The sequence below is a fragment of the Pelobates fuscus genome, chromosome 12 (genome assembly GCF_036172605.1).
Source record: "Pelobates fuscus isolate aPelFus1 chromosome 12, aPelFus1.pri, whole genome shotgun sequence".
In the NCBI taxonomy this organism is placed as follows: Eukaryota; Metazoa; Chordata; class Amphibia; order Anura; family Pelobatidae; genus Pelobates; species Pelobates fuscus.
The window spans coordinates 95546703-95572309 of NC_086328.1; the positions used below are offsets into that span (position 1 = coordinate 95546703).

Genomic DNA, 25607 nt, shown 5'->3' on the forward strand with positions numbered 1-25607 from the left:
ACAGATGTCTTTACTCACCCTTTTCCCCACGCATCAACAGTATTGCCACGGTTGGCCCTGCCTCCATGGCTGAGATCATAGTAAAGCATTGGGAGGCTATTGCTCATGGGCCAATCAATGCATATCTATGGGGAACGGTCGGTCAGTGTCTCCATGCAGGGCGTGGAGTCTGAGTGACTGCCACTAGAGGGACTGCAGGGACAGGCTGTACACAACAGAACAACTACATTAAGCTGTAGAGGTTCTGGCGACTATACTGTCCCTTTAACCCCTTAAGGACCAACCTTCTGGAATAAAAGGGAATCATGACATGTCACACATGTCATGTGTCCTTAAGGGGTCAAGGTAAACATTGTATTTCATATATAATTTATTTACTCGTTAACATAAATGGAATTCACTTAAAAGGCAGACATATATATATAAGCCTATGGGCTGTGTCCTGTGGCAGCACCGAGCATAAGGATTTAGCAAATGCAGCTGTTTGACAAAATTTGTCACTTGTCTTATGTTCGGTTTAGGAGTTTATAAAAAAAATAATTATATATATTTATATATATATATATATATTTCCCCAGGTATATCGGAGGAGCTTTTTTGTGTGAGGGCTGCTGTGAGCGGTCTCAGGTCTCTCCTTTTTTGGCTGACACTGCCTCAGAGAGTGAAGCAGGGAGTGACGCAGGGGACAGGGACTATGTGCCAGATACTGCAGGACCATCAGGGGAAATTGACGATTCCCCTAATGCTGAACATGGCGCAGATGACAGGGTACCCCCTAATAATTTTTCCCCAGACATCCCAGTGTTTACAGCTAATCCTGGCATACAGGCTGACCTGTCTGACTATAGTGCACTGGATGTTATGCAGCTGTTCTTGGGGGATGAGATTTTTGGGGAGATAGTCACCCAGACTAATCTCTATGCGGAGCAATATCTGGCACGCGATCCAGACTCTCTTATCTCCAGGAAAGAGAGATGGAACCCAACCAGTGTCCCAGAATTGAAACAATTCTGGGCACTGACCATGTTAATTAAAAAGCCCACAATTAGGATGTATTGGCTAAACATCCTATTTGCAATACCCCCATTTTTGCCGAGACAATGACAAGGGAAAGATATGAAGACATACTAAGATTTATGCACTTTAGTGATAATAACAAGTGCCCTCCAAAAGGTGATCCGCAGTATGATCTTCTTTACAAAATACGCCCTTTAATTGCCCACTTTAACAGTAAATTTGCCACTATATATACCCCCAATAAAAACATTTCCATTGACGAGTCCCTAATGAAGTTTAAGGGAAGACTGGGGTTTAGACAATATATCCCATCCAAAAGATCCCGATATGGGATCAAATTTTATAAACTGTGAAAGTGGCAGTGGCTACGTATACACCTTCCGTGTATACGAAGGAAGGGATAACCACCTTGTTCCCCCAGGTTGCCCAGATATAGTAGGGACAAGTGGGAAAATTGTCTGGGACTTAATAATGCCACTACTTAATAAAGGTTATCATCTATACATCGATAACTTTTATAATAGCATCCCACTGTTAAAAATGTTGTACTGGGCGGAGCCTGACTGTGGAGCTGATCAGACACACTTTCTGTGGGCTCCCAGGCCTGGGCCCGACAATCGACTGCAAACAGGGGCAAAAAGCCTTGGATCGAACTTTAACCCACCTCATCTTACTCTGTTGAGGCTGGTGAATCGGGGGATACCCTTCAAGCCCACGTACCCATCAGAATGACCGAGCCGAGGCTTGGGGCCTACAACATGCAGGACATGGGAGAGACGGCCGCTCTCCCAGCCCGTCAACACAAGCTACACCCACGGTACCCGGCTCCACCCCCCCCCCCCACAGGACCGGCGGGGGTTATCCCGGTCCAACCAGCTCTGACCCACGCACCTCCGTGGTCTCTGGGGACTGGCACAAACCTTGGCCACCTACAATGCCTGCAAACGGATAGCCACTGTAACATGGCAGATGCACAGCCCAGCGAAATGCACGTCCCCCCAGAGACCCACTACGGCAGAACTACTGCGCCCCTATATTCCCGCTGGACCAAATTGCCCGACAAGCAGACCCCAGCCGCACAGGCCCACACGATGGCGGACGCCACGTGCGACTGCAATGGCGGCAGAGCGGTGACCGATACCATGAAGAGGCTAGACACAATCTTCGATGCCTTCTGGGCACAACTGGCACTCAGAGAGCGGCAGGCAAACACACAAGTGAACTTGCCCAGAGACGAACCCGCTCGTGCCGACCGCAGCCGCGCTGTCCCCCGCTCGGAGACAACCCCAAGATGGCGCCGAAATCGGAGACCTCATCCGCATACATGCAAACGTGGGCCCCAAACAGCACGGATAACGCAAAGGGTCAGGCGGATCCCTCCTCAGCCTCACATGGCACCGAATCTCGCCAGGCAACCACCCAAACGCAAACATCCATCAGGGTGCCAAAACCAGTCCACATCAAGGGGAGTTGCAGAGTCCAGGACCGGAGCACCAATTACTTACCGTAACACTACAGGTACCCACAGCGACGAGCGAACAGGCCCGACATATGACCTACCACAACTGGACTTTGCCTTCATCCAGCAGCCACCGAAACCAGCGACAGGGTCCCTGCCTATGCCCCAAAAAGCTGATTACTACCTTTCAGGATCTCTGTACTTCCCGTCATTGGGGGTAGGCTGAGCCGGACTTACCTTCTGCTGCACGAGTCACGCCAGAGCTACCAGATCTGCCGGACTCCTGTGGAGGCCACACTGCCCAAAGACATGGTTATGTTTAATATTTGCTTGGCCATTTGATTTAACCATTACTTTTGTTATAGACTCACATGCAACAGACCAACCTTGTGTAAGCCTGATGTCCCATAGCCTGGTTCCCCGGATTCCGGACAGGGACCTGCCTCAATCCACAGCCAGGAAAATTGGGACTTAACATCTGTTGTGGGGCGCTGGGGTGTTTTAGGGTCATCAGCTTAAAGCATAGCATGCTGTTTTTTCATATACAGCAAATACTTACTAAATCAGATGGGGTTGGGGCCCTTTTAAGGCGACTGAATGGCATAACTTCTCTTCTGTTTAATAAGGGAACTGACAACATGTGGTTAAATCTCCTGTTTCTTCAATGTGTTACTTTAATATATAGTTATTTCTTTCTTTCTTGACTCTAGAGCTTGTGACACTAATCTACTTATAAAAATGCGCTTAGCTACTTCTTAGACCACCTAACACATGTTAGTACCCGTGATTGCCTGCATAGAAATGCACATGTACCCTACTCATGCTGACTGCTATACCTCTGCGCAGCTTCCACTCCGTAAAGTTCATACAAGTGTGGATATGACATATCTAACCAATATTACCTCTCATGGCGCTAGACGCATCTCTTACTCCTCTCCTACACTTGTCTTAATTTTCAACAGCACATGACTAACAAGGGTCTTTTATTTTGTCTAACTGACATGCAGCAAACCCAACCTGGACTCCAGGTTGTACTTGATTCACTGACTCTAATACCCTGGTAGCTATTAGTCACGAGAAAGTACCCTCTATTTCCCTATATCTAAACATGCCGGTGGACAACCATGCTCACACACACGCAGGTTACATAGGTTAACTTTCTGCGCCAACCCCTACTATGTTTTACACCAGCTGACCACCCTTTATGCTTCCTGGTGCCCCACACTCAGTTCAGCATTTACAGCACGCAATCACACAGAGTACCCTATCCTTGGAACTGCACTGGATAATTTGTGCAGACCTATGCACTACCACACTGTTATACCTGATGTACGTTGCCTGTTGCATAGTTTGGTCCTGAGAAGACGCACTGTGACCCTGGCGGGTTAACCTGTACTTAGGCAATCATCTACTAACTCATGAGATTGGTGTACCGCCTAGCACAAGCCTGTCTAACTCTTAATATCTCACCGATTGTATCAGCCTGTTTGCCTCTTAATGTGGCATAAATAGTATAAGCCTGCTCAACCCTTAATATGCTCTCGACTCGTATAAGCCTGGTTTATTATTAGCAACCCTATAGTTTAAACTTGTATGCCTAGCCTTGTAATAATCATTTTTAGAGCTAACCTGATATCTAATAGATTGCTATCGTTTACACAAAACTGCTTAGCTAAACATGTTTTACCAAAAAAGAAAAATTGTGCAAGTTTATCATGCCACTGTTTAACCTATATGTATCTTTATGTAAACGTACGCTGTTGTGGCGCATGACAATGCTCTGTAATCACCCGCACAACAAAAATAAAGAATTAAAAAAATAAATAAAAAAATGTTGTACTGCTTCGAGACCGTGGCCTGTGGCACTATTCGGAAGAGTCGCACAGGTTTCCCAAAGGCTCTAGCGAACAAAAAAATGAAAAGGGGGGAAACAGCAGCTCTCTGCCAGAATGAACTGCTGGCACTCAAGTACAGGGATAAAAAGGATGTTTTCATCTTAGCCACCATCCATGGTGAAAACACTCGGAGGGTCGCAGTTCGTGGCAGAGACGAATGTAAACGGGTGCCAGTCTGCATACGGCAATATAATCGGCATATGGGGGGCGTTGACCTGTCCGATCAACTGATGCAGCCGTATTTGATCATGAGAAAGACCAGGGCATGGTATAAAAAAGTGGGCATATACCTGATGCAGATGGCAATCCACAATGCCTTTGTCATTTTTAAAAAGGCAAATGCTGGGCTGAAAAGCACTTTTCTTTCTTTCCAGTTTGAGCTAATTTCTAAGCTGCTAGAATGCCACACAAGGAGACCATCAGTGGAGCCTAGCAGAAGAATGGAGGCAGGTCACTTCTGCTTTAAGATTCCACCAACCCCTAAAAAACAAAACCCCCAGAAAAGGTGCAGGGTGTGTTACAAGAGGGGCGTAAGAGTTGAGACCAGCTATTACTGCCCTGATTGCCCCTCTCAGCCCGGCCTATGTATTGGCCATTGTTTTAAAATTTTTCACACCCAGGCCAAATAAGTAGACCAGTTTTGGGGTGTGATTTTTAGTCATCTGTCTGATTGGTTACCGAATCTTGGCTTTGTCTACCATTTATCCTGTCTTCTCTGATCCTTGACCTCGGCTTGTCCTATCGTTGTTCCGTTTCTCTTTACTCCTTTGACCTCGGCTTGTACCTTGACAATTCTCTGCTTGGAACAAAGGAGAGAAATGAGCTAGAGGACCACCATACATACAAGTACGAGGTGGAAGACTGCTCATTCAATGGTATATACCCCTACAGTAAATGTACTTGCATAGAGAGGGGGAGGGGGAAAAATAGAAAGAAAAAAAACCCAAATAAAGGGGGGAAAAGACAGAAGGGGAAAGGACGTGGGTATATGTACCTTTAATAGAACAGAGAATACATAAACAGTAATAAAATCTAACTGGCCCTATACCTGGCCAGGGGGGAAATATCCCTTACAAAAAGTACAAACTGGTGATGTACTAACTCACAAATACTTACTAGATCCAACATAATTGCAAAATACTGGAGACCAAAAAGTGGTCACAGAGAATTATAAATAACAAATGGAGTGTTGGTTTTAGCAGATAAATCCTACCAAAAATCAGGTCTTGGCAAATGGGTCCTGCCAGAGATCTGGTATAAGGGCAAAGGGGTATATTAAATAGAAATAGGGATATAAAGTGAGCCTTGGTAGTGATGGTATCCCTGGAGAGAGCAGAGAGTTTACTAGTAAAGGCTGACAGGTAGATGTATGCAGAGTGGACAAAAAGTCCAGATAGTAGATATAGGAAAAATGCCCCTCAACATGGGGAAGTATACCTGGAATTCTCTGCTTGTATAGCCCGGCCATTCTAAGAACCGGTATTACTAGTTTCTCTCTCTGTGTTCTCTCTCTTTGTGGTCTGTCTGTGTTTTGGTTTCAGGAATCCATGACAGCTTTGCCCGGGACGCAGATGACTGGGTACTACCCCCGGATAAGTTTACCCCAACTATTCCCCCTTTTCACAGCAAACAGTATGCACTTGTTCATAATTTGAATTGATGAGCTGCTTATACTTAAAAATACATGTGGCCTTTGAGAGGTAATTTGCAGTCCTGAGCTGCTAAAATGAGACTTGGGCCCAGCATCCACTTTTGAAAAATATGGAAGTGGTGTGTCTCCAATGTTCCCCTTCAACATCCACATCCCTGAAAAAGGTACACATGGGGGTATCATTGCACTAAGATGACATAGCTGAGCAACATATTAGGTGTTATACTGCCGTAGCACACATAAGGATAGCAAAATATACAGTAACATCTCCAAGTGTGTGTCAATAAGGCAGAAAAAAATGCTAATTGCAACTAGACTTGGTACAAACTAACAAAAACATGATCCTACACTAAGGTTTAGAATATTTTGAGAAAGTACAATAGGAACACACAGAGAAGATAGAGAGTGAGAAAAAACCCTCTACCACTCTGTGGGACAGTAGTGCAGCGCTGTACAATAAAATCAACTCACCCTATCTGAGTTGATTGGACAATTCGACTCGCTCACATATATTTGCATGTAAAAAGAAACAAAATAAAGACTGTATAGTGCAGAGTTGTCACAACCAGTGGGTAAAGTTAAATGCAAAGTAACACACTCACATGCTTGTGAGCCTTTTTAGAAAACAGGCTCTAAAATCCTCAGCGGGTATGTTTTAGGGTAACATACAACCCCCTTTTCAAATCTTCTCAGAGGTTGTGCTTCCAATATGCGTTATGAGGAAAGGAGACACAAAAGAATATACACTCTAAGTGAGATCTGTATGTGCAGAGCAAAGTTGTAAAGGTTTCACAGAATATGCTCACCTGGCTCAGAGCCTTCCAAAACTGGCTCTGAGTATATAAGTATATTGTCAAATATGGGTGACAACTCCCTTGGAACCTGGCAACACTGAAGACTGGATCCGATTTTGTAGTAAAATAATGCACAAAAAAGTGCCAATTTAATAAGGTTAAGAAAATAAACACATTAAAATCTCAAATAAAAAGTGCATGGATCCTACCTTTATACTCAGAGCCAGTTTTGGAAGGCTCTGAGCCAGGTGAGCATATTCTGTGAAACCTTTACAACTTTGCTCTGCACATACAGATCTCACTTAGAGTGTATATTCTTTTGTGTCTCCTTTCCTCATAACGCATATTGGAAGCACAACCTCTGAGAAGATTTGAAAAGGGGGTTGTATGTTACCCTAAAACATACCCGCTGAGGATTTTAGAGCCTGTTTTCTAAAAAGGCTCACAAGCATGTGAGTGTGTTACTTTGCATTTAACTTTACCCACTGGTTGTGACAACTCTGCACTATACAGTCTTTATTTTGTTTCTTTTTACATGCAAATATATGTGAGCGAGTCGAATTGTCCAATCAACTCAGATAGGGTGAGTTGATTTTATTGTACAGCGCTGCACTACTGTCCCACAGAGTGGTAGAGGGTTTTTTCTCACTCTCTATCTTCTCTGTGTGTTCCTATTGTACTTTCTCAAAATAGTGGGTGATTTTTGGAGCACCCATAAAGTGTACTAGCTGCTATTACTGAATAATTATTACACAAAAATAGCGCCTATAACTCACACAATTGTTTTTTCTAAGGTTTAGAATATACCTTTTGAAATACCCCGGAGTGTCTACTTTAAGAAATGGTAGGCCTTTGTGGGGTAGTTTGAATTTAAAACCTGCTAAGATGTTTGGAAATTGCACATAGGCCCAGCGTCAAAATTCAAAGTTTGGTAAAAACTCATATGACTTGGTCTCCAATGTGCCCCTTCAACATCCACATAACGATGAAAAAGGTACACATGTGGGTATAGTTGCACTAAGATGACATAGCTGAGCAACATATTAGGTGTTATACTGTCATAGCACACATAAGGATTGCAAAATATACAGTAACATCTCCAAGTGTGTGTCAAAAAGGCAGACAAAAATGCTAATTGCAACGAGACTTGGTACAAACTAACAAAAAAATGATCCTACACTAAGGTTTAGAATATACCTTTTGAAATACCCTGGGGTGTCTACTTTAAGAAATGGTAGGCCTTTGTGGGGTAGTTTGAATTTAAAACCTGCTAAGATGCTTGGAAATTGCACATAGGCCCAGCGTCAAAATTCAAAGTTCGGTAAAAACTGATATGGCTTGGTCTCCTATATGGCACTGTAGCTTCACAAAATAGTGCCAAAGACATACAATGGGGGTGTCATCTTACTCAGAAGACTTAGCTGAACATAATTTGGGGGGTATGAACTTAGTGGCACATGTGAAATATACAAAATGCCCAGCACAAATGCAATCAATATGTAAAAAACGCACAAAATTATTTTTTACCACATACTTTGGCATCTATTGGTGAAAAAATGAGGGCATGTTAAGTCACAATATGCACCTTATGAGATACCCTGGAGTGTCTACTTTTACAAATGGTAGGCCTTTGTGGGTTTTTTTTGAACAGTCAAACTGTTATAATACCCCAAATGGAAGAATAGGCTCATTAAATCCGTCTCTCAAAATTCTACTGTGAATACTGAAAAGGACAGGTCTCCTATATGGCACTGTAGCGTCACGAAATAGTGCCAAAGACATACAATGGGGGTGTCATTTTACTCAGCAGATGTAACTGAACACATAATGAAACTTTGTACAGGAATAGCACACACCAACTTTACAAAATACACATGAGAAGTTCTTTGTTATAAGTTTGTGTGCGAAAACCCAAAAAAACCACAATTTTACTCCAATATTTAGCAGAGGTTGGCGGTGAAATGGCCACGTAGAAAGTGTCAAAACAACCTTAGGTAAATAGCCTGCGGTGTCTACTTTATATAAATATATACTTTTGTGTGGCAATTTTGTTTTCTTTTATGGCTATTAGGCTTACAAGACAAACATACCAAATTCTAAAATCGCTCCACATAAAAAGTTTATTTTACTCCTTGTGCTTTGTGACCTGTAACTACCAAAAAAAACTGAAAATCCCAGACACATTATATATTCTGTAATTCAGAACAACTAAATGAATTTATTTTTAATGACTTTCCTTAACCTGCACTAATTGTGCACACATTATTATTGCAAAAACTGTAAAAAAAAATAAATACAAAAATTCATTTTTTTGCATATTTCTGTATTTTTTTTTAATAATAAATAAGCATTTATATATATGTGTTACATCAAATTAAAGCCCTTTCTGTCCTTTAAAAAACGGTATATAATATGTGTCGGTGCAATAAATTAGTCAAATGCAAATTGCAGTTGAATGCAAACAGCAAAACATGCTGTTGTCATTAAGTGAAAGACAAGCTTCTGAAGCTATGTCCTTAAGGGGTTAACAGCAAAACGACTACATTATCCCTGGGTGTCAATTTGCTTATGAAGGTGAAGCATAGTGCCCTATGAGCACTATCCATAGTGATCTCCCATGCAGAGACCTGCAGCAGCACAGACAGAATTTTATTTTCCCCCCCTGTGGAAATCAGTAGCTCAACTGTCATTGCTTTGGGTATATGTATAATGTTTTATCTTGATCTGTTGGGCAGCAGTTATTCCACTACCAGCACTAAGCTCTTGTAAGCTTATGAGGCACTCGAGAGACGGAGCAGACAGTCTCTCAATAGTGCCTTTCTAACAATGCAGAGAGTTGTTTTTGCTGAACCAATAATAAACATATTGAAAAATATCAGAATGGTGTGGCTGTGGCTTTGCAGACATAACGGACAGCTTATGAGCAGCCATTAACCAATTGAAAATTGTCAAATCTCTTATCGTAGAGCTATTTTTTGTTCAGTTCTTTATTATGCTTTCATTTGATTTAATTTGCACACTGTACGACTTCCAGTTATCATGTCTTTTCCCACTTTGATTTAACAATAAACAATTAATTATAAAGCAGAAAAAAAAGACAATGCACAAAATTCAATAGCCATATTTGATAAAACCGCATTATGATTTAAATTTATTATACATGACAATACATCAAACAAAATTACAATCTATTCATCTGTAAAACAATTTAAAATAAAAATCGATGTATTTTTTGAAGCAGCATTTCAAATTACAATTCACTGTTCGTATAAGTACAATACTATTCACAATGTAATGAATTACAAGTCCAAAGGATAACACAAACATTCAGATAAATTAACAAAAAGCAAAGTGTCCAGTTTTGGGGAGAGGAAACAAAACAAACAAACAAAAAAAATACTCAAGCGATAATACAGATTTAAACGCCACGAAAGGAGAATTAAACAGCATTAAGTGCCAGATTTAAGTGGAATGTATTCGTCCCATGATTGCAAACATTTAGAGATATCTCCCACTGATATCTGTGTGATCCCATTGCAAATACAGAATTCAAACAATGCTGACATGACATTTAAAAAAAAAAAAAAAAATGAAAACATGATGTGCGTTAAACATCCCACCTATATGTATTAAAACTGGCTTCAATATCCCAAATATAAACTTGGTATATTTCCCTGCCATTAGTGACTGATACAAGCACTTACTATTTTGACAGAATTAAATTAATACAATTAGGTTAATGTGAGCAGCATGGTTAGTAATAATTGCAGACATAAAAAAAAAAAAAATAACAACAACAAAATCTCTGGTTAATTCTGTTCGTAAAACATTTATAATACAAAGAGGCAATAGCTCATTTGATCCATTGCTCAGTTAATGAGTTCTGAGCAAAATTTCACATTGGACTTATCAAGTCACAGGAGACAAAGAATTCAGGATTGAGCCCATGCTGGGAATATTTGTATGCCAATGTAATGTAAAATATATAATATATATCTCACAATATATCTCACCCTGAATGACTAAATGTACTTTACTGTGTACTCAAAATGTGTCACCGTAGGTCTGTTTCTGGGATTGAATTGTCCCCAAACACAGACTACACTTAATTTTGTACTTGCTTATTAATCAAGTATGGTTCACGAGAGTCGTAGCTTCTAGTTCATATTTACTGGTAAATTTGGTCCTAATCGTATCTAGCAATATTTACTAAACAACATTAGTAGCCTGTAGGAATGTATTTTGCAAACATACAAAATTCCTATAAAACAGAAGATCCATTAATTAAATTTTTATTTAGATTGCCGGGTTAATCTTTAAATTATGCGTTTAAGATCAGACCACTGTTCAATTAATTATTTTTCGACTAGAAATAACCTATTTGCATTTTGAGTTTTATTTAGTTTTAGATCTTACACCTTCACAAGAAAGAAATTCCAAGAACTTCCAACTCTTTAATCCTTCATATATCTTTTCATTTTGGTTTCCTACACCAGGGTATGTTTTGGTAAATCAGAAAAAATATATATACCATGCAGCAAGGAGTATTCAATTTCTCTCGGATTTTCAACCTCACTAAATCCCTACAATTTCTCATTTATTCTTCTCAAAACAGGAATCGTTACAAATGACAAGAGTTTCTAAGAAAAATCCATGGTTTAAAGCTGTATGTCCCTCCAACTGTTGGCTGGGGTCTGTTAAGATCTAAGCAGTCCACAGCAAACAAAAACTATAAATACATATTTTTACAATTTATAATTTGTGTACATTAGATTGGAGGAGATAGCTAGGCTGCATCCTTTGTACTTTTGTGTTGCAGACCTGAGCTGTAGAGTGTGAAATCAGCAGTTGAATTCGGGATGCCTATAAAAATGCATGTACACTTACACTGGACCTTAACTGGGAGGAGAACAGAACCCTGAAGATCCTGCCAGAAGATCAGGACAGGACCCAGAAGATTCTGCCAGAGGATCAGGACAGGACCCAGAAGATCCTGCCAGAGGATCAGGACAGGACCCAGAAGATCCTGCCAGAGGATCAGGACAGGACCTAGAAGATCCTGCCAGAGGATCAGGACAGGACCCAGAAGATCCTGCCAGAGGATCAGGACAGGACCCAGAAGATCCTGCCAGAGGATCAGGACAGGACCCAGAAGATCCTGCCAGAGGATCAGGACAGGACCCAGAAGATCCTGCCAGAGGATCAGGACAGGACCCAGAAGATCCTGCCAGAGGATCAGGACAGGACCCAGAAGATCCTGCCAGAGGATCAGGACAGGACCCAGAAGATCCTGCCAGAGGATCAGGACAGGACCCAGAAGAACCTGCCAGAGGATCAGGACAGGACCCAGAAGATCCTGCCAGAGGATCAGGACAGGACCCAGAAGATCCTGCCAGAAGATCCAGTCTGCCAAAAGTTCCAACCCTTTGCTATAATAAACGTAACATGTGGTGAGTGTTTGGTAAAGAAATGGGGATGATAGGATGTGGGTTGAATGCAAGAGGAGCTTGGCTAAAATGGGGACACGAGTAAGACATGTTCTGAGTTTATGAGACTGGAGATTGCGTATTTAAGAGCGGAGTATTAAGTGATGAGTATGAGTATAAGGCTTTGCTTTCAGTGTTGGGTTTGGAGTTTGGGAGAGGGGTCATTGCCAATGTTGGGGTAACTAAGAGAGGTGAGGTCGCATCCTTTCTATTACCATATCTGTGTTTGTGTCTCTGTGTATCCCTCACGATGTTTCTATCCTTATCTTTCAACGCAGCTACACTCTCAAAAAAAAGAGGAATATGAAGAACTATTGCTCAGTGTGGACACACCTGTATGTGTCAAAGTTCCAAATATCAGATCCTCACAAAAAAAAAAAAAAATACTGTGAGATCCTAAAATGCAGTTAGATCACCAGGATCCATTGCCCTATTGCACAAAAACGACAGTACTGCCATTTACCAAAATAGCACAAGCTCTTGGTTTGTGACATACAAGGCATTTTACCTTATACTTAATACTTGAACTTCCAGTTTAAGGCCATTTTGGGTATTACATTTTTGAGAATATGTTAAAACACCAAATTAAAAAGGGACATCAAAGCAAAATTGAATGCAAAATAAATAATTTGCACACCATTTGGTTATGCTTGGAATATAAGGCACAGAATAGTTTTTGATCTGAAGTCTCATATTCCATAAAATACAGTATAAAAGGCTTGGGCTCATACAAAGCACACATTTCAATGAAGATTTTAGGTTCAGCTTGATGGCATGATGTGCTAACCATGTAACGATACATAGATGGTGGGTGTCATATTGGCCCTCCAGAATGGACTAAAAACATATCAATGTAAGGTGCATTAATATTTACAATCCTGCTTCAAATCATGGGGAAATCATTAGAATATTAGATATAAGGAATGTTTTAAGAACTAGCAAGTCTATGACTAAGGAAGGTTAATTGGAATGTTCAAGCAATATAGATAATGCAAACCATTGGTTAGATAACGAGACAACGCCATTTCAAAATTTTTATATTTCTCATTGTGAAATTATTAAGAAAAAAAAATTCAGCCATTGCACAAAGCACAAGTAAGCCAAGAGCCAGCCTTGGCTCTTAAAGACATATAGGTATTTTGTTTGGACAGCCAGTGTCATGTGATTGTACACTGTCTCAACTAAGAAGAGACCGAATCTTCAAATGTAAACAGCTTGTTATTATTCAGTGGATAGAATGGACACAGTACTGACAGACCAATCTGGTCTTATAATGCAATTGAACCCCTTGTGCTGCCAATGAGTAATATGCTAAATAAAATAAAAATAAAACAAAATCAGTATGGTTCAGAACATACTATAGTCATGAACTTCTCATACACATTGTTTACAAGCTAAAACAGGATCCCCATATATTATAATAATGGATTTATCCATAGCATCTATGACAAATGTGTTTAAAACAAAATGGGACCGATGGCCTGAATGGAGATGTATTTTTAAAGCGGCACTGTCACCCCCTCCAAAATGTGTATTCCACATAAAAAGAATCTTTATGAAATACTCATATTGATGTGCTGGAATTTCACTGAATCATCAGCCCATTCAAAAGACATACGGAGATAAAGTAGGGACTACTTTATCACATTTTTTTTTCTATGACTGTCAAAGATTGATACAAGGCAGAGGTACCACTGTCAGACTTGTCATTTTCCCCAGAAAAATGAATTATCTTCTTGGAGGATCCCACAGTCTCGCACGATCCTCCACAGACCTTCATGCTGTACTCTCATGCATGTGCAAGATTACAGCACTGTTTAGTGGAGCAAGCAGAGGATGGCAATGCCAGTGAGGGACAGGTTCAGGTAAGAAAATCTCACCTTTCCCCAGCCCACCCATGCCCAGCTAAGTGACAATGTCCCCATAGGGGTCTTTGCAAAATATGCAAAGACCCAGGCTGTGACAGTCACTTTAAAATGAAAATTAGGCTACAAAAAGTACTACTGCTGCCAAATAATGGATACATAAGGATACGATAGTTACTACTGCTAACTAATGGATACGATAGTTACTACTGCTAACTAATGGATACAATTATACAACTCCACATTTAGGTGAATTAGAAAGTTACCACTTCAACTATTAATACACAATGCTTCTACATAGATGATGAGCACTAAACCCTTAAAACGCAATGTTGGGCATACGTGCCTGATGCTTAATTAAAAAAAAAAAAAAAATCTAATGGGTGGAAAATTTCCCAGCCTAACCCATTTATGAATTAGTAAAAATTCTAATTTACCTAAAGTCTGGAGTTGCAGGTGCTATAATTCTATGTTTTTCATACTTTGCATCATCATATGGGAGGGCTGTATTCATATATTCTACTTTCTCTTGCTGTCTAGATTAGGTTACCTTCAATGGCAAACTAAGTAACTGCAGAGGGGTGCTCTTAACCTTCTACTTTGCTAAATGAAATGGATTTTAAATTAGCAGGTGGAGATCAGGGGTATCAATTTACGGTTCACTTAGAGCATCAAGATGTTCTGAGCTGGCACATGTGTGAGGCCTATTACAAAATCACAACCAGCACACGAATTGTCATAATATCAGTAACAAGTCAGAAGATGACATTTATATCCATCCATAAATGAGAACATGACAGACTCTTCACTATTTGACAGTAATTAAAGGAAAACTGTCTTTCTTATCAATTAAAGCAGATCTGTCACGCTATGCTTACCTTACTTCAATACATTCTTCTTCACTCCTAACTCATAATCTGTTCTTCTATTTCAAACATAAGGCTAGCTAGGGACTACTTTGCCTTGTGTATTTTTCCTGCAGAGCTCTTTTTGTAAGCTGTTGTCACTTCTCCCAGTCATTGCTAGAAACGAGACATCTATGCAGGCTCCTGTGGTCTTACAGATTCTTACATAGAACTCAGTGCTGTACTCTCGTGCATGTGCAAGAGTACGCACTGATGTGGACTTCTGGACGATGAAGCATGAGGAGATGAACAGGATCCAATAGAAGGTGGTGGCTGCAAGAGAGAGCTTCAGGTATGTAAAATCCACCTTCCCCTGCATCCCTTGGCCACCAAGCATTGAAGTTGCCATCAGGGATTTTTTGCAAATCATGCAAAGACCTCAGATGGTGGTTTCCATATAATATTGTGAGTAGGATGTTTCACATTTTGTTCTCGGAAGGGTGCCCTTTTTTCCTGGGCTCCTGGAACTCTGTGTGCTTTAATATGTAAATAGCACATCTGATTTCCAGCTTATATATAACTCGTTGATTAAGATATATATTTCTATCTCTACAGCGCGTCTTCACCAAAAAAATTAAATTAAATTATGAGCATATCATAAAAATATAATATAATTTCTTTCAAAGTCCAACGCAGTCAAAATATATCAAAGACATATAGACAAAGCAAGGACAACTTTGTTTGATGGTAAACCCTTATGTCGATAAAACTTGACAAAAAGGTGGAGCTACTGCTTCAGATTTTGTCACTTCCTACAGCCGTCGATCGCTACAATGTCTGAAGGAATAAGACATTGTCTTACTAATCATAAGACAATATCTATGGAGGTTCCTGCGGTCTTGCAGTATCCTCTATAGACATCAGTGTTGTACTCTCGCGCATGTGTACGGTACTCATGGGGGACAGCATCAGGTAAGTATAAATCAACTCTAATGCACCCCGGGCAGCAATGTCACCATCCTTGGTCTTTGCATAGGTGACAAAGTCGCTTTATGGGCATCTACTTGCAAGAAACACTTTAGACTTTATTTATTTTTGTGCTCTGTCCCTAATTTGGAGAATTAGTATTTTAAAGGGACACTATAGTCACCCAGCCCCCTTCAGCTCAATGAAGTGGTCTGGGTGCCAGGTCCTGGTTTTAAGCCTTCAGATGCAAACATAGCAGTTTCAGAGAAACGGCTATGTTTACATTTGGGGTTAAGCCAGCTTCTAGTGGCTGTCTTCTGGATAGCCACTAGAGGCGCATCTGCGACGCTGGAAGCACATTTTGAATTTATCGCGCAGAGCGTCCATAGGAAAGTATTGAGAAATGCTTTCCTATGGACACTTTGAATGCGTGCGCGGCACTTGTCACGCATGCGCATTTGGCTCTGCTGACATCGGATGGGGGAGCTGATGTCGGCGGGGGAGAGGTCAGCAGCGCCGAGGGAGCCCGGCGCTGGATTAAGATAAGCTGCTGAAGGGGTTTAAACCCCTTCAGCACCACAGTAGGGGGACCCTGAGGGTGGAGCCACCCTCAGGGCACTATAGTGTCATGAAAACCGCTTTGTTTTCCTGACACTATAGTGATCATTTAAACTATTGAGAATAAATGCAAGGTTTAAATGGATTCCACATAACATTTGTTTTTAGAGTGTCCTGTAGAGAGCTTGTACTATCACTGCTTGTTACATGTTTACTTTGCGTATATTATTTCGTAACGCATACATACAAGATGGCTGCCCCCTTGTAGCAAGCATGGCAGGATATTAACTAAAATGAGTGGTTATCTTCTAAGTATTCATTACGGACTAATACACAACATAGCTATATTACATATAATAACTTATTTTAAATAATAAAAATCGTGACAGTGACATCGTGTCATTTTCCTTTAAAGGACCACTATAGTCACCCAGACCACTTCAGCTCAATGAAGTGGTCTGGGTGCCAGGTTTTAACCCTGCAGCTGTAAACATAGCAGTTTTAACCCCTTCAGCCCAGCGGGATATCCTGACACTATAGTGATCCTTTGAGCTTCTGGTGAATGTGCCGGCTGAGTAAGGAAGTTAAAATCTGCTGCCAGTAAATGAAATTAATGGAGAAATAATATAGAATTAAATGAGATCTTGATAACAAAACATGGTTTATCCTGGGACATCTCTTGATAAAAATGCACAGTTTGTCTGAGATCTACAATAACTATCTAAACAAACTATGTGATCCTGTTAGCTCCATAACTAGACACATTAAATGCACATTTCTATTTGTTATATGGGATCAAGCAAATCTCATAAACACATCCATATTTCACAGAAGACTGGAATACATTGCTGTGAATATTTCTTGCAAAGCATTCTGGTCTTTCTATTTTCCTAGAAATAGGAGGAGGCTAGTTTGGATTAGGCCATTCTCACACTGGGCTTGTAGTGAGATGCAATTATGTTGCAGCAATTTAATCAATTAATGTTAGATGTTAGACAATTAACGATAAATTACAGGAACACTTCACACACAAAGCATTTCCGCTTGCTGAAATACTTAGTGTGTCTGGAGCCTGTTACACTTCTGACAGTTTATAAAAGTGCCAATTTCAACAGAAATCGAAAAATAAAATGCAGAAATAAATGCGTGCATGTTTTCATTGGGGGTATATCTACTAGATTGTGACTTCTTTGGGGAGGGAATAAGGGCATGGAATGTTCCTTACATAAGAAGGGGTGAGAGCATTAAGTACCAGAGGGCACACAATGCTGCCACTTTTATGGTGTATAATGTGCAGATTCAAGGGGTAGACGAGAAAGATGGCAATGCAGTTGATGTTATTTTTACTCTGCAGGCGGTTCTAGCTTAGCAAGGTTCCAAAAAAATCAGTCACTGAAAAGTTGTTCAAGTCACAGTGCTTGTAAATTCACAAACAAAGATAATATAAAAAAATAAAAAATAAAGTGGAGTGATGTTAAAATAATCAAAATCTTAAAATAGAAAATTAGAAACCAAATGAAAAAAGTAATATCGAAATATGTTTAGAGATACACAGCTCCAATTTTAACATCTCATTCAGACAGGTATATTCACTAAACTGTGACTAGTTGTGAACTGAAAGTGTATTTCATTTTTTTTTTCCAATTTGGAAAATGTATCCACGCGACTATTTTTGCCTAAACTTAGAAATTCGCTTTCACACTTTACTGTTTATGGGTGCTGTTTTTGATGCTTATAGATGCTAGTGAATAAAACCTTGCAAAACACTGATCTGGAACAAGATCCTTAATGCATGAGCTCTACGTAGGTAAAAATCGATATTAGCTGAGCAGAGAATTCTTTAAAAGAAACTAGTAATTATAAAAAAAACAACTCTGCTATTTTAGCCAAAATGTTGTTAAATGGTCCGAAACGCATTGTTTATAGTCCTCAAATATGTAAGAAAAACAGTCTGCCTCATTTACTGCCCCGTCTGTATAAAAATAATAAAAATGTAAAAGCACCCATGGTACCCAGATTATTCAGATTTTAAGGAATGGGTTATACCAGAGCAACCTATTCTAGTTTGTCCCAGTGGCATAAGAATCTCATGTAACAACATGATAAAGGGTATCACATTGAGAGCTGAAACCAATACTTTGCCAAGATGTAATATTTAACCCCTTACAGATCAATGACCGATCATACCGTCATTACAACTTAGCTCTCAAAGACATCGGTTTATTCACTAAAGTGTGAAGAGATGAGAATTTAAAATTCAAACCTCTATACACAAAATGGAAACACTCTCCAATTTAGTTCCATTTTAATGTAACATTCGTAATTCATTTTGAATTCCCAGCAATTCACCATTTAGTAAATATCCCAGCCAGAGCAAACAAAGAACATCCCACATTTTCATTACTGGCAACTCTACATACAAAACCGGGTGGGATATTCCATTTTCGTGTCAGACTTTTAACCCCTTAAGGACACATGACATGTGTGACATGTCATGATTCCCTTTTATTCCAGAAGTTTGGTCCTTAAGGGGTTAAAGACCAGATAGTTATGATAGAATAATGTAGTCAGCGGTCCTTCCGGGGTTAATAATCAGCATTAAGTTTGGAGTATGCTCTGCATTTGACAAATTACTGCATACATCAACGGTGTGCCCCTACCCATCTGAAGTGTGTATATTACATAAGCAAACATAAAATGTCAATATACTCATAAGACAAACTTAATAAGTATGTGTTGCAGTCGCTCACAGATTAGAAACACTTGCCAGAGGTTGTCTTTTTTTGCCACATTTCCTTAGCCTCTGTAACAAATCATGTGCCACAAATTAAGTGTTAAAATTGGCTCAGCTCTCTAAATGAATAACTTTGTAGAGTTGCTGCCCCTTTCGAGAAGGACTCTCCTCCTTCCACCAGAAGATAAAAGAAGATTTCCCAATTGCTGTCAGGTTCCGCAGCACATAAGTATAGTTGTGGACCATACCATTGCACATAAAAAGGAGGGCATATCCTGCTTTAAAATCCACCCTTATGGATAAGCAAAGGCAGAATTAAAACTGGCAAGAATGGCCAAGATTAAGATACTGCTAAGACCTCTCAAAAGAACCAAACATGTAGTAGTTTTGGTTTGGAGGTCAATGCTGTGATGTTAATCACGAGGAGAGTGTAAAAATCCCAGGAGATATTCTCCAATTCCAATAAAGTAGACCACCTGAGCAATCCCGAAAAGTGGAGCAATGACAAGCGCTCTGCAGTATGCACCCTTCAGGAAGGCAGCAGGTCCCTCACTCCTCCATATCTTCCTGCAGAGAATAAACAGAGGTTATACTGTTATATATTGTCAACATCATTGTCAAATACTCGTTATATAGTAACAGGCTCAACAGGTCATCATCCCTAATCAGTATAATACATTATGCAGGTTATGTGTTTAAAGTCAATAGTCATACCCTTTACAACAAAAAAAGGACAACGCACCCCACACCTGCCAACCTATGTAAAATGCATAGAGGTTTATTCAATAAATCCAGAGACAGTACAGTTTAGCAAAAATTATATAAAGTGACTGTACCTTAAAAAAAAAAAAAACGAAACACACTTTTAATGAAGCAATTTTGGTGTACAGATCATGCCCCTGCCCAATGTTTTGCAATTTAGGAGTTAAATCACTTTATTTATGCAGCCCTGGTTACACTCCCGGCATGTGACATACACAGCCTTCCTAAACACTTCATGTAAAGAGAGATCTAATGTTTAACCGTTAATTTAGAATGGCTTATCTCCTGCTCTGTTAATAATATGACAGACCCTGCATGAGAACTCCTGTGTGTGATTAAAGTTAAATTTGTAGAGCAGGAGATATAAACATGTAAAGTAAGTTAACATCTGATTGAAAATGAAACCATTTTTTTCATGCAAGCTGTGTAAATAACAGCCAGGGGAGGTGTTGCTAGGGTTGTATAAACAAAAACAAAAGCGATTTAACTCCTAAATGGCTGAATTGCGCAGTAAAAGTGCAGGGGCATGTTCTACCCACTAAAACTTAATTAAAACAATGTTGTTTTGATGCCAATACTATCCCTTTAATCAAATTTGCAATTCTCACTATTTACTAAAGGCAAAGCGGAAATCTGATATGCAGCCTTTTCAACCGAATGAGCACATCTCAATGGATACCATCCAGTGTCTGCGTTACATTTTGTAATTCTCACATGCAAAGCCTATTGAAAGTATAGGATTTGTATACTTATCCAATGTCGAATTTCAACCAGATAAATTTTGAGCAAATCCAGTGAAAATAAGGTCACATCCTTTTTATAAGCAAACCTGCAGAAATCCATTTTATTTGTCAACTCATATAAAAATAAATATAATTGGCAGAAGTCGCCAATTCTGTTAAGTCTGAGTATTCAGATGCGTAAACATTCAATCTGGATTTCAGCCATTCAACTTCATACAGACAGGCTAATATCTGGACTAGATCTTTGTTAAATTTGGACTCGTTGAAAAAGCCAGACACTGAAAAATACTGTGATCAATGTCCAAACTGACTGTTCAGTATGGCACTAGATGGTACCAGATTCATTTATTTTTATAATCCATAGTGGTTGTAATAGGTTTTTAGTGAACAAATCGGATTATATTTGTGTGGTGAAATCAAATGCAAAGGATTCAAGTCCATGACAACACCTTGCCACCATAGACGTGCAGAGATTTAATAAGTCAGAGGTCATAAGGCAGTACTTACCTGGTGCAGTCTATAATCCCTGAGTACGTATCTTCATTAACCCCTCGTTGTAATGATTGCAGCCTTGTTTTAATTACTAAAGGAAAAAAAATACAATCCTTTTAACATGGCACATATGTGAATATTAATTCAAGTATGACGATTTAAGAATTCCACCCTCATTTTAACAGATATACATACATTTAAAGGGACACTGTAGTCACTGAAACAACTTTAGCTTAATGAAGTAGTTTTTGTGTATAGATTAGGCATAGGCAACCTTCGGCACTGCAGATGTTTTGGACTACACCTCCCATGATGCTTTGCCAGCATTATGCGTGTAAGAGCATTATGGCGGTTGTAGTCCAAAACATCTGGAGTGTTAAAGGTGACCTATCCCTGGTATAGATCATGCCTCTGAAGTTTTACTGCTCAAGTCACTGCAATTTAGGCGTTAAATGACTTTTGTTTCTGTCCATGCATCCCTAGCCACACCTCCCCCGGCTGTGACTGAAAATGGTTTAATTTCCAATCAGATGTAACTTACTTAATTTTTTTTTTTATCTCCTGCTCTGTAAATTGAACTTTTATTGCATTGCTTCTGCAATGTCTAGCAAGCTATTAACATAGCAAGAGATAAGACATTCTAAATTAAACAGAATTTGCAAGGAAGTATAAACATTAGATGACTCTTTACAGGAAGTGTTTATTAAGGTTGCTTAAGTCACATGCAAGGAGATGTGCCTAGGGCTGCATAAAAAAGGTGATTGAACTCCTAAATGACAGATAATTGAGCAGTGAGACTACAGTGGCATGATCTATACACCAAAAGAGCTTCATTAAGCTAAAGTTGTTTTGGTGACTATAGTGTCCCTTTAAACTTTGGTAAATAGGTCATTGAGCTCACATATACCACAGCAATAAACATTCTTGAAATTGAGTGGGTTTATTCCAAATCTGAGTCAAAATAGCCAAATAAAGGAAAGAAAATCCTTCAACTCTGTCAATTAGTGATTAAATCTCTAAAAAAATTACGTTTTGTATCTCCTACTCTGAAAGCTTCAGGGTTTTTCATCAAAGAGTAAATTGTCAGAAATTCAAAGTGAATTTTAAATTTAGTCCAGAATAGTCAAACATAACACATAGCTCACTTAGAGAATTTTTCCAAATTGGTTACTTTGGCCTAACATTTGAAATTTACTTTGAATTCCCAAAAATGCATACTTTGGTGAATGAATAACACTGTTTAGAGAACCCTGCTTGGATCTACTGCTAAAAAGTAGTGTTTGCTTAAATTCTACACATTTCATTTTATTTATTTTTTAAACTTAATATTTTTTTTATTTACCTAGACCCTGCATCGGTGGACTGTGGGTGGACACTAAATCCCACCCATTTAATAATAAATAGCCCCACCTGCTGGCCATGGCTGGTCGGCAGGGGGTGGGCAGTGATCTGTCCACCCCTGATTACTTAATTATGGTCAAGTCCGGTTAGCCTCAACAGCTCCGGCCAGGAACAACCGAAAAGCAGACAATACGCGGCGGAAACGGCAACAGAGTGGCGGATAAGGGCTACCAGGCGAAGGAGGACATCAGGACCTTTTCAATGATGCCCTCCAAGCGACGATTGGTCCGGTGTCCGCCCGACACCCAGGCGAGGCCTCACAGCATGGCGGGTACAGGAGAGACGGCCGCTTTCCTGCCGCCGGAAACGGCTGGAAATCAGCCATGGAACCCTCGTTCCCCCCCCCTGTGGGACCGGAGGGGGTTATCCCGGTCCTCTCCTGCTCTCAGCCCCCAGCTGATCTGGGGCGAGGAGGTAGGAGGCACAGAACGCATGGCAAAGATGGCGGCCGTGAGGACACATGAGGTAGTGGCCCCCCATGAGGATCAAATCGCACGGGCCTTTGAGCGCTTCTGGGCAAGGTTCTGGGCCAAGCTTGCAGCGCGGACGCAGAAACATATGGGGATAGATGCTTCCCGACAGTTCACCGCAACACCTGCACAGAGTCACAGGCCTGCACTAAAACCCACACAGAGGTCTGCACCAAAGCATGTACAACACTCTACACAAAGGCCTGCACAGCAGCCGGCACCCAAGCCTGCGCAGCGGCCTGCACCCAAGCCTGCACAGCGGCCTGCACCCAAGCCTGCACAGCGGCCTGCACTCAAGCCTGCACAGCGGCCTGCACTCAAGCCTGCACAGCGGCCTGCACACAAGCCTGCACAGCGGCCTGCATCCAAGCATGCACAGCGCCCTGCAGAGTGGCCTCCACTCAAGCCTGCACGTCGGCCTGCATTCAAGCCTACACAGCGGCCTGCACCCATGCCTTCACGGCGGCCTGCACCCAAGCCATCACGGCGGCCTGCACCCAAGCCTTCACGGCGGCCTGCACCCAAGCCTTCACGGCGGCCTGCACCCAAGCCTTCACGGCGGCCTGCACCCAAGCCTTCACGGCGGCCTGCACCCAAGCCTGCACAGCGGCCTGCACCCAAGCCTGCACAGCGGCCTGCACAAAGCCCTGTACCCAAGCCTGCACGAAAGCCTGCACTCAAGCGGAGTTCCCCCCAGCGTCCCACAGGGGATAGAGTGCACCGACCAATACAGGTGGCACGCACTCAGCCCCAACACGGCATCGGCTGACCCAACAGGGACTTGGACTCAATTCCAGGCATAGTATTTGCTGTAACCTAGCCTCATGTGCCTCTAATGGACCCACACGACCCTCTATTACAACGTTTGGTTCTTCCTTTATGCTTATTTTTTCCGTTTGTTTTATTTGCCTCAATTACTGCTCATTTGTATGCTACCAGAGGCCTGGCTATCATTCTAGCGCAGCCATGTGTAACCCTGTCAACATCTCCCCTAGCACTCACTCAGCTACTGCTGCCTAGTACTAAGATATGTCTTAGCCACAGTTACTTTACATACCTTATAGCACCACAGCTGCATAGTTAACCTACCTTGTTTATGTTACAAGCCCGATACTAAGGCTATTAATCTTAATGAAACAGCTCATAATCAATACGCGCGCGACATATTATAACTCCTAGTTTAACCCTATAACTCTTATTTCGACATACTGCTGAACCTTTCTAGCTGACATGATAGCTTAGCCATTTATGAATATACAGTAACCTAAGGCAATGCAGTTGAAAATCGCTTATGTTCACTCTACCCATATTAAGCTTGTATATGTACATTTGTGTCAAACGCTCATAATCTTCAAAAAATGTGCACAGTTTTATCCACTGCCTAATTAACGCAAAGTCTTGTGTGACCTCGCATGCTCAAGCTGTTGTGGCATGACATGCTATATGTTTTTTCTCCATGCACAAATAAAATAAAGAATTTAAAATTATGGTCAAGTCCCCCACCCGATCCCCATGGGTATTGGCCCCTTTGTCTTTTTTTGTTTTAATATTAGACTACCCACCCTTTTGTACATTGGGGGCACTGTTGGGGGTGTATGTTAATAGTGACTGGGCAGACATTTTTTGCAAACTTCTGCCAGCTGTCACATAGTTAACCCGCGCCTAGCAAGAGGCAAGTGTTATTAACCATTTGCTTACTAGCTGCTAATGCAGCCAGCAGGCCACAGAGATTAATGGTTGACTGCATTTTAATGATCATTGAACATTTTCGACAAATATCAGCAGAAAGAATAGACATGGGACTTTGCTTTTTGACCAAACAAGCTTAACCCCTTAAGGACCAAACTTCTGGAATAAAAGGGAATCATGACATGTCACGCATGTCATGTGTCCTTAAGGGGTTAAAGGATCGCTATAGGGTCAGGAACACAAACATGTATTCCTGACCCTATTGTGTTAACACCATCATCTAGCCCCCTTGGACCTCTCGTGCCTCCATAAATATAGCAAAATCTTACTGTATTCAAGCCTGAAGCTGTAACTGCATGCTGTTAGACTTAGAAAAACAAGCAGTCTGCTGACATAATCAGAAGTGGTAGCCTGATCCAATCACAGTGCTTCTCCATAGGATTGGCTGAGACTGACAAAGAGGCAGATCAGGGGCAGAGCCAGCATGATTCAAACACAGCCCTGGCCAATCAGCATCTTCTCTTAGAGATGAATTGAATCAATTAATCTCTATGAGGAAAGTTCAGTGTCTGCATGCAGAGGGACGAGACACTCAATGTTTGGATGCATTTTAGGCAGCCATGACCCAGGAAGCATCTCTAACAGCCATCTGAGGAGTGGCCAGTGAAGTTATCACTAGGCTGTAATGTAAACACTGTATTTTCTCTGGAAAGACAGTGTTTACAGCAAAAAAACTGAAGGTAATGATTCTACTCACCAAAACAAATGCAATAAGCTGTA

The 25607-nt window shown here is 40.8% G+C and overlaps 1 protein-coding gene and 1 long non-coding RNA gene across 2 annotated transcripts in view; one reads left to right on the plus strand and one right to left on the minus strand.

Moving 5' to 3' along the window:
• The window catches only part of LOC134578261 (uncharacterized), a 550797-nt gene that overhangs the window by 420537 nt on the left and 104653 nt on the right, over nucleotides 1-25607 (plus strand). The gene's annotated exons all lie outside the window — the stretch shown is intronic.
• The window catches only part of SLC25A22 (solute carrier family 25 member 22), a 46312-nt gene continuing 39549 nt past the window's right edge, over nucleotides 18845-25607 (minus strand). The window contains exons 9-10 of the mRNA XM_063437992.1: nucleotides 21283-21358; nucleotides 18845-19837 (exon numbers count right to left, since the gene is read on the minus strand). Of these exons, the coding sequence (XP_063294062.1) occupies nucleotides 19684-19837; nucleotides 21283-21358 (230 nt within the window). The 3' untranslated portion in view covers nucleotides 18845-19683. The remainder of the gene's footprint in view (nucleotides 19838-21282; nucleotides 21359-25607) is intronic.